The following is a 14184-nucleotide window of genomic DNA, read 5'->3' as shown; positions in this document are numbered from 1 at the left end:
AGTTGACCAAAGTGCTTGATGATCAAGCTATCAAACTCAAAGACAGAAAACAAAATCATAAACAGCAAGAAATAAATGCATCACCAGGATGGAGAGCTGGCTAGGTGGGAAAGGGCACTGGGCTGCTCTTCCACTGGACCAGAGTTAAGTTTTCTGTACCCATGTTGAGTGATACACAAACACTTGTGACTCGAGCTCCGTGAGATCTGATGCCCTCTTTTGGCCACCATGGGCTCCTGAGCTCATGTGTACAAGGTACAGCCTGTTTTTTCAAAAACAGGACAATGACAAATAGCTTGAGTTGTACAGATACACAGGGATACTGAAGGCCGATCACTTATGATCGTTATTGATGATCATTGACGATTGATGAGTCTTGGAGAACATCAGGTACTTACTTTCCTCATTGCAATCTTCATAGGCACTAAAATGTCCTGAAGAACATATTTTCTTCATCTCTTGGATGTTATGGTACTTGTAGATGCTCATGCCAAAGTTATAAATGGGTAACACCAGCAGTGAATTAAGTATGAGGTTCTTAGTACTGGTCTTAATGTCTGAAATTTAAAGATAATATTAGCATGCTTTATACAAAATAAACTCTGCAGAGGATATCTCAAGTTGATCAAATTGAACTGAGAATTATTATTCTCAAAGAATTGCCATTAGCTAGTCTACCCTTGATATACTAGAACACAATTTATTTCAATGATTACAGCTTCGGAGAGTTCTTCAAGAAAAGTTGATGTGGGTACAACTTGTTATGAGAGGGAACAGAGGTGCTATGGTTGTCACTTCTTGTACCTCCTTTCCTGTGTGACCCATGAAGAAGCAAAGTTGCATCAGGCATGGTGGTATGTACTTGTAATCCTAGAACTCAGTAGCTGAGACAGGAGGATCTTGAGTTTGAGAGCAGGTTGAGCTACATAGTAAAGTTATAGGCCAACCTACACCACAACACTAGACTCTCTCTCAAAAACTACTTAACCAATTAAAGGAAGTTTAGTCTAAGACTCAATGGTGAAGAATGGATAAGATGTGATCGATCAGTTGAAAGGGAATATATCTTTGAAGGAACAAATGTAAAGCTCAGATTTCTCTAAAGAGTAACAGAGCATAACAGCTGGTAAGTAAGTGCATGTGCAAGGATGAAGGAAACACACAGAATGGTTAATGTTCTGAATTTATACTTTTGGGTTTAAAGTACAAGTTCAGACTCCTGGGAATAAAAATAAAGTGCTAATTCTGGGCAAAATACATATTAATTATACAAAAGAATATGTTTCATTATGGCATTTTATTCTGATGCATTTTGTTAACCATATACATTTATCTTACATATTTATAAGAACAAAGGTTGTTACTGGTTGAGAAGAACAAATGACAAGGGATGAAATGGGTCCTTATGTCATGCACAGCTTTTTCAATGGTTGACGTCAAGGCAAGCACACTATAAAGAAGACGATAATTGCTGTTAGTACATGTAGCCTTGAAGCTAAAAGTAGTGTGGGACATTGACTGCTCACTTGAGAGATGCCAAGGCTTTCAGGATAATGTTAAAGGTTGGTGGCTTGGCATTTGTCACAGAGCATGTAAATATCTTCTTCTAAAGACTAAAGTGACTCCTTGGGAGACAAGGTGCTAAAAGCTGACATAATGGGGTGTAGAGCAAGATGAAAATTGACAAAATTGTGATGGGAAGGCATGGGTTTTAAATGATCTATTTTCCAGTAAGCATGTTACTTTCTGTGGCTGAAGTGCTGATTAATCAGAGCAGAAAACCAATAAATCACACTGTGTACCAACCACAGCAGTATGGTCTTCTTGTGCACAATGGCTTGGCATGGAATTGCTACACAAGACCCCCCGTCCCCTGTACTTGCAAAGTTCAAGAATCTACTAGAGGTGGTGCCGTGGTTCATGTGAAGAATTGTGCCACCCTTTGGCATTCCATTGTTGCTTTAAAGTTCATTTCTTAGTCTCTGGGGATGCTGAACATCTCTTCATTTGGCTGGCTTTTGTCTATCTTCCCTGAGAAATTTCTATTTAAAGCCCTCCCCACATTTTGCTGGGGGATAGCTGCCTTTTTATTGATAATGGGTAAAAGACCATTGTATTTGCTATAGGCTAGATTATGATAGGTCATTATAAAATGTATACATTGGAAATGTTTGTTTTGATATGGTTTGCTGTCCTTTCCCGTATGTCATTTGACGCACTAGGTGCTTCCCTTTGGTGATGGTTTATTCACATATTTTACTTTTAGAGCTCATACATTTGGTGTCACATCTGACTCCTTTGCCAAGTTCAGAGAGATCTGGTCCTGATTTCTTCTACTAGCTTTACATTTCAGCTCTGACATGTAGACCACTGCGCTCACTTCTGTCCATTGTGGAATGCAAGGGTCAAGTTTACTCTTCTGGGTGTAGATGCTCATTCTTCTTGGAACAACTTACCAAAGGCTCTGTTCCTCATTGGATGATCTTGGAATCTTGTTGAAAATCAAGAGACCCTATATCTGGGCTTTCTGATGCATTCATTACATTATCCATACACATTCTATACATCTAGCATTTTACCAGTGCCATACCACTTTAAGCACTGTATAATAAAGAGTAAATTTTGACATCAGAACTTGTGAGAGGCCCACCTTCATTCCACTGAAATTCCACAAAGTCGGACATGTGCTTTTCTCATTTCTGTGAAACCCAGTGCTGTCAGAATCTTTCTAGGAATCACGCTGGGTTCATCTGTCAGTTTGTGTAGGGTCTTAGCATTGTTGATTCATAGGATCATAGGATCTATAATATGATAGCCTTTTGACTTGCTTTGCTTGCAGTACTGTTTTGCAATTTTTAGTCCACAAGTCTTTTGCCTCCTTAGTTAGAAATTTGGGGGATATTTTCTTTAGATCCTATAACACATTAAACTTCTTCAAGCTCATTTTAGATGTTTGTTGCAGATGAAGAGAAATAAGCTGATGCATTAACCTTTTTTTGAAATCTGGCAATACTTTTTTCCTTTTTAAAAATATTATTTATTCATATTGCAATTTGATTGTTATCCCCTCACTTGTATCTTCCCATTCCCACACTCCTTCCCTCTTCTGCCCTACTCCCCTTCCCTAGACCTCTGACAGAAGGGGAAATTCTCCCCCACCATATGATCACAGTCTATCAGATCTCATCCTGGTAGCCTGCTTACTCTTCCTCTGAGTGCCACTGGGCCTCCCCACCAAGGGGAAGTGATCAAGTTGGGGGCACCAGAGTTCATGTCTGAGTCAGTCCCTGTTCCTCCCCACAACCATGGAGAATGAGCTGTCCATTGGCTATATAGGAGCAGGGGTTCTAGGTTTACTGCATGCATTGTCCTTGGTTGGTATAATGGAATACTACTCAGCTATTAAAAACAAGGATATCTTGAAATTTGCAGACAAATGGATGGAACTAGAAAAGATCATGCATTAATTTTTTAGCCTGAAATTGTATTGAACCTAGCTATAAGAGTTTTCTTTTGAATCCTTGTGATCTTCTCTGTATATGGTCATATTTTATTAACTACACAAGACAACGGTTTCAGTATATTTTATACTTGTATCTAATGCACATTGGCTGTGCACCTACTTCCTTCTCCCCACTTCCACTGAACCCCTTACTCTTCCAAAATGCCTCCCTTGGACACTTTCTTGCACTTAGCCAGTCAGTGCTGATGTTCCCACTTTACTTTCATAATGATTCTGTGAAGACGAGATGACATTTGGTGCTAGATATGCAGCTAAATTTCAAGGAATAAAGTTCTTAGCTAAATGTCCCCAATACTTTTCACTACCTCCATTTTATGGTAGAGTTTTCAAAGTATTAAAAAGGTAAATACAGTTTCTAACCAATCCCTTCATGGAGTCATTTAGGCATTTCTATGACTCTTTTTTTTTCCTCATTTTTAATTCTTTGAAAATTCTGTACAGTCTATTTGATCATATTTACATCCCCCACTTCTCCCAAATCCATCTCCCCTTTCCTTCCCAGTGAGATAGAAGTGACATGGAAACCATCAGAGCTGACTCTGGCTGAGCGTGAGAAAGTGTCCAAAGGAAGTGTCCAAAGGGGCTCAGTGGAAGTGGGGAGAAGAAAGCATGTGCACAACCAATGTGCATTAGATCTCTCTCTCTCCCTCTCTCTCTCTCTCTCTCTCTCTCTCTCTCTCTCTCTCTCTCTCTCCTTCTCTCTCTCTCTCTCTCTCTCTCTCTCTCTCTCTCTCTCTCTCTCTCTCTCTCTCTCATATTGTAACCCTTCACACAGTTTGTACTGCCTACATACTCTCAGATGTGTGGTCTTCACTAGAGGACAGTCAATCCACTAGGGCCCACTCCCTTTAAAAACTGACACTTTCTTTCCCTGTAGCTGTCAACTGCCACTAGGTGGGATTTTATCTGGCTTGAGTTAGCTCAACTCCTGTACATGCTGTCTCAACTGCTGTGCAGCTGCCCTGATGTGTCCAGAAAAGACTTTCCTTGTAGTCATCCATGGCCTCTGGCTCTTACAGTCTTCCTGTCCACTCTTCCGGGATGGTCCCCAAGAGGAGGAAGTGTGATACAGATATTCTCGTTAGGATTGAGCGTTATGAAGTCATTCACTGCACCTTGATTGGTTCTTTAATTTTCATGTGGAACTTCTGAAAATCTCTAAAGGTTCATGAGAGGAGATGATCCTACAACTGCCCAGAGTTACTGCTGAATACTCTCATTTTAGGAAAACATGTAAGAGGTACATGTTTGTAAGAGGTACAGTACTTTATGGTGACTGAGGAGTATTTTGTATTCTTGTTGCTTTTCCAATTATGTAGATAGTTCTATTCTCTATAATGCTCCTGTTTAGCAAAGCTGTAAAAATGAAATGATAAGAAACAGCAATGATGTTCCTAACAAAGACGAATAGAAAGCATCTCAAATCAGTTTCTATTGAATGGCTTCTTCAACACCTGATTCCTAAGTTTCAGACAGTTTTATGGCACACATGCCTGCCTAGGGTGGGGAGGTAACTGTCAGGGGCCAGACCCAGCAGATGACAGGGCTCCCGAGAGGAGACAAGAAGCTGGTGAGGGAGGAGTGAGTCAAGCATGTTGGTCAGAGCATGTTGCAGCTTTGACTGACTAGCAATCAGGTTGCTTCTTTATTTATACACATCTCACAGAACAAAGACAGGCTAAGATGATCCAAGAAGTACAGATTATATCATTTTGTCCCTGGACATATGTTTTATTTCTCATTACATGTCCGAGTTACAAGTTAAGTCGCAATTAGAAAATACAAATAATACAGATTTTATTTTTTTTATCAGCCCCATAACTCTAATTCAAAGGATATAAAGAATGTTTCTGCCAAAGCAAACACATTTATTATATGATAGCTTGCTTTTAGGCTGGCCGAATTTACATTTTAAAGCACTCCAGGCAAACAGAAAATATGGGAACCAATCTTTTTATGAATAACAAATACTAGTATTTACCTCCTTTCATTCTTTTCTTTTTATCACCTTTGCTATTAAGTAGAAAAAGACTATTTTAGCTGATCTATCTTATTTACTGACTTCTATTTCTTTCTTCAGGGGCATATCTTATATAATCCCCCATCTTTAAGCTACATTTTCAGAGAGCTCTACATGTATTTGAAAAATAGGCCTTGAATCTGTTACCAACTCTCCTGGCTTCTTGTAGTTTGTCAACTATCTCTTAGTTTACCCTGTTCTGATTATGCTGTTAGAGTTTGATTAGGAGCAGATACTCCAAGAAGATTCCTAGAGTAATGGCCTCATAAAGAAATACCTAGCATCTCGGTGCTTATCTGTGCTTGTCATGATCTCTAGGTTATAAGGAGGACTTCCACAGAAGGCTAGATAAAGTTATTTCCCTAAAACCAGAATGGATAGTAAGTTTAGGACTTTCATAAAAAGACTCAGGCATAATTTTCTTGGGAAAAGACATGAAATGAACCATAATGAAGAAAGTTTCTAAGAAAGTAACATGCAGAGACCAAAAACTAAACCTGAGTGGCAGAATGACAGTGAACAGTGTTCAGCTCAGCTTTGCTGCAACTGTGTCAAACAGCTGTGCTGGCTTAGTAACTTTCGGGGTTTCTGGTAGATTTGGCTATGCCATGTAACAAGTAGTTGTGTTTATTCAGGACTCTTAGGTATTCTAGGAGGTTGTTTAAATCAACACAAATTATACATTGGTGGTAATTTGTTACAGAAATAGGAAGTAAAGGCTAATTAGTAGCAATGTGATTAATTTGGGGCATGAGACTGGGGAATAACTTCTACAAACTAGAGAACATTTTTTTCATCTGGCTTTATTTGTACCCCTTGGAAAATTATGATAAATGTTAAGTAGTCTCAGATAGCCAAAGATTCCAGGGGGAAGACAAAACTCGATGTTGGAACGTTTGGTAGAAGCCTCTTCCCACCCCCCCACCCCCCCCCCAGGTTTTTGCAACCCATTGCTGAAGAACTTGAAACATTAATATTTACAGTGTGCTTTGGTGAAGGAGTGGCACTAGTCTTCGGTCTCAAGTGTCCCTGTCTGTGATCATCACTACTCCAGTCAATCTTCCGTGAAGGTTGTGATCAAAAGAGGAGACCCAAGGAAGCAAGGTCTTAATAGAATGGTCAGTTTAGTGACATTAGTGGCTCACCATGTTTTTCACCGCATTCACTATAGTGTTATAATATTAGAGGCGTCCAACAAAGTTTCTTAACAAATGTGTCCTCAGAAATCAGAATGAAAGGACTTTGTAATGTTGCTTTTCCTCAAAGCCATTTTTGTTTGTTTATAAGAACCCCCTGAAAGGAAGAAACTTAGTAAATTCCTTACCTGGTATGATGTTTACCACAATATCCATAATTATACTCATAAATCCTAAACAGTGGTTGAATACAAAGATCTTGATGTAGGCATTGGTGCTAGTGTTGTACCAGAAGCTTAGGAGGTAGATGAAGGGGATGACAGACCAGCCAAACAACATGAGGATGAACATTGTGTCCAGGAAGCGGTATTCCTTCAGCAATATATCTATATCACTGATTAAGAACACCAGCTGACATGGGCATGAAAACACAAAGCAAATGATGCGTATTAGTTTCTTTTCTCTCTCTCTCTCTCTCTCTCTCTCTCTCTCTCTCTCTCTCTCTCTCTTTCTCTCTCTCTCTCTCTCTTGAGACAGGGTTTTTCTGTGTAGCTTTGGCTGTCCTGGACTCACTTTGTACACCAGGCTGGCCTCGAACTCACAGTGGTTTGCCTGCCTCTGTCTCCCTCAGTGCTTGGATTAAAGGCTTGCACCACCGTGCCTGGCATATTAGCTACTTTCTGTGTTGCTTTGTTTCATGTCACTGACTGACAGCTTACAGGAACTTTAGGGAGAAGCTCCTTGTTTCTTGTTTGACAAAGAGGTAAGGAGCTGATAGAAGTAAGGGCTGAGCTGATAATGTTAGAAACTTGTCCCAATTGTTCCATTTCTGCTAAGTGGACCACATCCCCTAAAGATTCCATAGCCCCCAAATAGGTATACCAACAAATGAAGAAAGTCTCAAATTGAGTCTTTGGGTAGTAGTTCAGATTCTGACCACAGAACCTAACATGAAAGCCTAAAAATTTAGTGAAGAAAGAAAAGTTCCTTTGGTGAACTGACCCTCCATCAACTAAATCACTTTGTTGATGAGCGACTTTCTCACCATGAAGTGTGGCCACCATACTTACCTTTCTACTTTCACCCTGATGTAGAATGCTTTCATTTCATTCTCTTTCTATAGAATCAAATTATATTCCTTATTTTACTCCCAACTCCATGTAGGCCCTACTCTCAATATCTCTGTGTTTTTACAGCCCAGTCTACTTTGTAGAAAAACTTTCTTTATTTCCTTTCCCTCTTTATTGGCTTCCTTTTGTTAAGATGTAACACTAAAGCATCAGTACTCTGTGTTGTAATACTAAGGGATCTACCATTCACCATTATTAACATAATTCCATAGTTATGTTGGCCAACTTAATTATGTTAGTTTAAAATTTATTATCATTATCAAGCTCTATAAGCCAGTGTTAAGCTTGCTTCAAAAATAAATTTAAAATTATTTTCATCAGTCTCTTGGAGATGTTGGTTTATAATTGATAGCAGTTGTTCCCTGAGCATTAGACAGATTTTTAAAATAAATCAATTCATCTTGGAGTTTTCCTTTTTAAAAAGTTGTAATTACAGATTCTATATGTGTTACCTGATATTTGGTTTCTTCATTTCTTATAGTCAGGGCTTTTGTTTTTTGTTTTTTAGGAGGTTTTTTTTGTGTGGTTTTTTTTTTGTTTGTTTGTTTGTTTGTTTGTTTGTTTTTTGATTCTCAAATCTCAGAGTTAATAAAACTATATTTTCTACTTCAGGGTTTGGGGTTTTGCTAGTTTTTAAAACATCTTAATTTCTCTAAATATGGTAAGTTATTTAAATAGATTTTCCATTACTTCCTAGTCAACAAAAGTATGAAAGAAATAATCTGAGATTTCAATCCTTAAAAATGACTTATGAAATAGACAGAATGAAGAATTGGTAGGAAGATAGAGAATCTGAGGGAAAGTTCCTCGAGATGCTTTCTGGGGAAGGAAGGAAAGGGCAGCCCTTGCCAAGGCTAAGGACCACAGTGCTGGTAACACAGCTTCTGACTGGATGAAGGAGAGTAACCCTACACCAGCGGAGCGGACGAGGAGAACCACTCTGTAGTCATTTCATTCCACTGTGTTGCTCAGTGAAGAATTAGAAGGAATGCCAAAAGATCAAATGACCAACATCTGGAAGAAAGATGTAAAAGTAGAAACACATAACTACCTCAAAGGGATCTAGATATTTTTCATAGAAAACATAAAACATACGTATTTGACGCAGTTATTTAGATAATGAATGTGGTTAGATAGAAAAGTGGGGAGACAAGGTGGTCACCCTAGAGCATAACTTGTTAGATATTTCATAAATTACTAGAAGAGAGGAGCTGGAATGAGCCCAACACAAACGACTGATAAAGAGGGGAGGGGTGTGCTGACCACACCTATCTGACACTATAGTGCACACTATGTTCACTTCCTAGAATAACAAGCTCTGCCTTGAGCAGGCACGGCTATGGTGTGTAAATTTACACAGTTAATAACAGAGACAGAAGCATCTGCTGACAGATGAAGAATTTCACAAAATAATTTACATTTCAAAAAACAGCCAAAAATTTAATATCAAAATAACACACATGTGAGAAAACAAGGTTCATAAAATGGATAAGCTGCCAACAGAAACCATGCAAAGAAATGCTCAATGGCAGAGGAAACACTATAGTGTGAGGTCTGTGGATGACCTAGAAAAAAGAAGCATTGAGCATGTGCATGGAGTTAAGGAATGTGAGAAGATGAGTCCAAGTGAATGCTGACTTATCATCCAGTGATTCTCTCTTACAAAACTTAAATATGAGAAATTAAAATGTTTGATCACAGAGCAAAACACTGACAGGTCTTGACTATTAAACTGAGGTTTTAAGGTCTAGGAACTATCAGAGAAAAGGAGCAGCAATAGCTCAAGTGACAATAGTTAATCACACATGCATATTCTTCTGTAGGGCAGACATGAAAATAAGGTTTAGCATATACTGAGTAGGGAACAGAATAAAAATTAGAGGAACATAAAACACAACAGTATGATAATATAAATACAACTATATAGATATTTATGCTAAATGTAAGGCTGAGGTTGTCAGCCTGAAAAACAAATTAATACCAAGATCATACTACTGTCAAATCATATTTTAAATATGAGGACTAAAGTTGACCAGTCATACCTGTGCGGTCCCCAGCCCACAGGCTTGGCCCTGGCTCTACTTGCTTTGCACTTGTCTAGCCTGATCAGCCCACTTGCACCATAGCTGTCCATGCCCATCTGACCTCCAGCCCTTGCTCAGGTTGCACATCCCGTATTCAGTCTATAGAGTTCCATGAACCCTTGCCTACCCATATCCTATCTAATATCCCTACCTGGTCTGGCTTGCACATCTTGTCCAGATGATTTGTCTGGTCAGTTCGGTCATTCTCAATCCTCAGGTTTGGCTATGGTCATGAATCTCCTGCAGCAATCTAGTCTTGTGAGTCCTCAGGACCCCAGACTACTTGCACTATGTCCCACATCTGTGCCTAGCCCAGCCAGCCAGTGGTTCCCTCAAGCCTCACCTACTTGTGCTATCCCCATCCCTCAGGCCTTCCCTTGGCCACTCAGCCCAAATGTCAGACTATCTTAAGGCAGCTTAGAATCTTGCATCAGACATGCAGCCAACCAAAGAAGTTCACATTCTCAAGTCTCACTGCAAAAAACAAACAAACAAACAAACAAACAACCACAAATAATCTGAAAGGCCAAGACAGTCCATCTCTCCCCAAATCCTCCAATCCAATAGAAATGCTCTTAAAAAAAAAAAAAAAGAAAGAAAGAAAGAGAAAAGAAAGAAAGAAATGCTCTTCGATGAGAATTACCTAGGTGAATCCCAGGACACAGAACTTAAAGGGCAACCATAAACTTCAAAGACTTAAGGAGTTTAAAGAAGACAGGACTAAACATCCCAACAATATTAAAGAGAATAGAAGTAAATACCTGATTGATTCCTAAGAATATGACTGAATGAAACGATGAGCACAATCCGAGGTTTAAAACTGAATTCAGTAAAGAGATACAAATATTGGGGAGAAGCTGAAATGAAATTGGAATTGAAAAACTCAATACCCCAACTAGAAAACTCAGGGGTAAGCCTTACAAGTAGAATGGACCAAGTAGGAAAAAATATCAGGACTATAAAAGAAAGACTAGAAATAGACCATATATGCTAAGAATATATAAAAATTAAGTGGACACCCAAAAGGAATACACAGATACAGATGCATATGGAGATGAATCCCAGGTCAATTGCATAGACCAGATTTTCAACAAGTTCATAGAAAAAAAATTTGGGAATTATATACCCATACATCTTTATACACTACTCTATACACCCATAGAAATATAAAACATACATAATATCAAATAGAAAAGATGCAAAATACCCATGGCGCATTAGAGTTCAATCACTATACAGAGAAACTAATGGGTTTTCTTTAACTTTGACTATGGAAGCTCTTTTACCCCTTTAAGGGACCATAAGAGAACCAGATAGGGAAAAGCAAGAGAAAGTAACAAATGTAAACAGACCAAAATGTTTCTCCTAGTCGTGTTTATTGAAGACTATGTACTCAACATCCATTTAGTCTTCAAAGCAAATGGTTTACAAATATAAGTGTGCGGGCGCACACACACACACACACACACACACACACACACACACACACACACGCAATGGTTCATGACATAATTTAAATTTTTCTAGAGAAAAGGTTCAAATCTCAGTACAAGTACTTCTTGCATAACCCACATTTATAACACATGAGGATATGGGGATGTAGTGAGAAGCAGAAAATATCTGTAGTGTTTGTTAGTATGTCACTAGTCTGTTGTGACATGTCTTTCCAAACAGAAAGCAGCTTTGAAAGAAGTACAGATTGCTGGTTAAGTATGTCAGAAGTTAGCTGTTTTTGCAGAGAAAGTTTTAGTTAAAAGAAATATAAGAAAAATATGTTTTGTTTTTGTTTTTTACTTCTGCAAAATGTTCCACAACAGAGTCTCTAACTTGATTAGCCAGAGAAATAATTAATTTTTGAAAATCTTCTCTGGAGAGATTTTTATTTTAGCAAATGTCAGACAAGAAGAAACTCTCTATGGTGCATGAGAGCAGCCCTCAAGGCGCTACATGGAACACTCACCAGTAGGAGGACACAGGCAATGAAGTAGATGATGAGATCCCACAGCAGTGCAGAGAGCCAAAAATTAAAGGTGTAGATCCCACTGACAAACTGGATGTGCTTTGATTTACTAACTCTCTCCATCACTGTCATAAGGCAAAAGCCACTGGTGAAAATGCTCATCCCGAAGAGCAAGTTAAAGACTATCTGGATCCCTGATATACTCCTACAGAAGGATAAATGAAGGACACACAGTGGCATAATAACAACACTGATGGCTAACAATAGCGTTTTATTACAGGCATGGTGAGACAGGAAGAAAAGGTCAGTTTAAAGTATCTCGGTTTAACAAAAGCACACATACCTTTCATCATCCTTGCTCTCTCTGAAACGCAGAGGCTGGGGCTTGTTGGTGACAGTAATGGTGGCATCACGGTCAGAGAGAGACATAAAAATAATGTTGTCTAATACTGATAAGGACAATGATGGAGAGTGGTATGCCTCATTGTTGAACCAAAAGGTGAATGTCTTTCTGTCTCTGGTCACATCAAGGGACAAGGCAATGACGCATGAGTAGATGCAGTCTTTATTCTTCAGTAAGTAGTCCTGCACGTCACCTGGAGTGAGGAGACAAGAGTGGCCATGGGGTCAGCAGCAATGAAGGCCACTGAATACAGGCTTTAGAGGGAGATAACACAAAAGTTTTACTTGTCTGATATATTTTCACTCTCAGGTGCTTCGAAGAAGTCTCAGTACATCTTGGTCACTCCCTTTAAGAACGTCATTACTTAACACGACAGTTCCTATGTCTTTTAGCTCAATTCCACGAAAAACATATAGGCTAGTGATATTAATACTCTCAATTTTCTTACTCACTCTCAAAACCTTCCATTTCCACACACAGAAATGTACTCAAAACCTTTCATTTCCACACACAAAAATGTACTCCTACTTCTAGACTTTACAAGTTATCTCAAAGAAAATCAGAGACTGTTATGGCTAAATAAAAACATAAGATAAGTCTATATGAAGGAACAGAGAGTTATTTGGAACTGTGAAAATTTAAGAGGATAAAAATTGGAGAGTTAAGTTCAGCTATCTGTACACTCTTCTTGTCCTATCTTTGTAGAAAGATAAAGGAGAACAGGTCAGGATGCTATAAAGTGCATCAAATAGTTAAACAAAAAGCTATAAATTTCTAAGAACATTCAAAGACTCCATGAATCCAAGAAAACACAAATTAAGAATTACAAATCTGCCCAAACAGACTCAAAATAAAATTTCAAGATGTAAAAGAGAAGTTCCTATATATAAGGTTTATATTTACACCAGACTTGTAAAACTATGACCAGTGGCTACTGGAAATGGCCCCCAAACTAAAACTAATTTTTAGATACATAATTGATAGAAAAAAGAGAAGGAAATGGAGGAAGAGTACAAGAAGGAGGAGAACCATTAGCCAAATTATCCAAAAAGAAAGAAAGAAAAAGAAGAAATAATAAATTTATAAATGAAAAAGAGACATTTTAACAAGTACAAAGAAATTCAGAAAATCAGATGAACTTAGCTTAAAAATTCATGTTTCTCTCATTGGAAAATTAAAAAAAAAAAATTCAAGACACATGAAACTTGCCAAAGTTAAATAAGATGAAGTAAACAATTTAAACATATTCATAACAAGCAGTGAGAAAGTAGTAAACTAAAACTCTTTTAAATAAAAAAATCAGGACCAGATCAGTTCACTGCAGAATTCTACCACACTTCCAGAGAGCTGCAACCAATACTACTCAAATTATTCCATTAGATAGAAAAGGAAATAAGGCTTGCAAATTGCTTTTATGAATCCATTGTTACCTTGACACAAAACCCAAATAAAGACACAACAAAAAGAAATAAAATTACAGGCCAAGCTCTCTGATGAGCATAGTTGCAAAAATTATCAACAAAATGCTGCCAATCTGGATTCAAGATTACATCAGAAAGCTCATTCTTCATGATCAAGTTAGCTTGCTCCATACATACATAATCAAATTCACCACAGATAGACACAACTACAGAAATCATGATTGTATCACTGGATGAAAGAAAAAAGCCTCTTACAAAATCCGACATCATTTTATAAGTCATGGAAATGGATGAAGGGAGCATACCTGAACATAATGAGGGATATATACAACAACCTATAGGCAATATAGTGCTAGATAGAGAAAACCTCAAAGCATTCCCACTAAGGTCAGGTGCAAGACAAAGCTGTGTACTTTCTCCATTCATAGTCAATATAATGCTTGAAGTTTTAATAGAACAACAAGAGAAACAAATAAAATAAATAAAAGGAGGAAAATTCACTGTATC

The 14184-nt window shown here is 38.1% G+C and overlaps 1 protein-coding gene across 1 annotated transcript in view; it reads right to left on the bottom strand.

Annotated features, from left to right (window-relative positions):
* LOC127189924 (phospholipid-transporting ATPase ABCA3-like) overlaps nt 1–14184 on the bottom strand; it is a 98262-nt gene that overhangs the window by 19090 nt on the left and 64988 nt on the right. The window contains exons 19-22 of the mRNA XM_051146981.1: nt 12197–12449; nt 11854–12058; nt 6868–7090; nt 399–557 (exon numbers count right to left, since the gene is read on the bottom strand). Of these exons, the coding sequence (XP_051002938.1) occupies nt 399–557; nt 6868–7090; nt 11854–12058; nt 12197–12449 (840 nt within the window). The remainder of the gene's footprint in view (nt 1–398; nt 558–6867; nt 7091–11853; nt 12059–12196; nt 12450–14184) is intronic.

This window comes from Acomys russatus, chromosome 5 (genome assembly GCF_903995435.1).
Source record: "Acomys russatus chromosome 5, mAcoRus1.1, whole genome shotgun sequence".
NCBI classification, from domain to species: Eukaryota; Metazoa; Chordata; class Mammalia; order Rodentia; family Muridae; genus Acomys; species Acomys russatus.
Note: the sequence above shows the minus strand (reverse complement) of the source record. Positions and strands in the feature narration are given on the sequence as shown.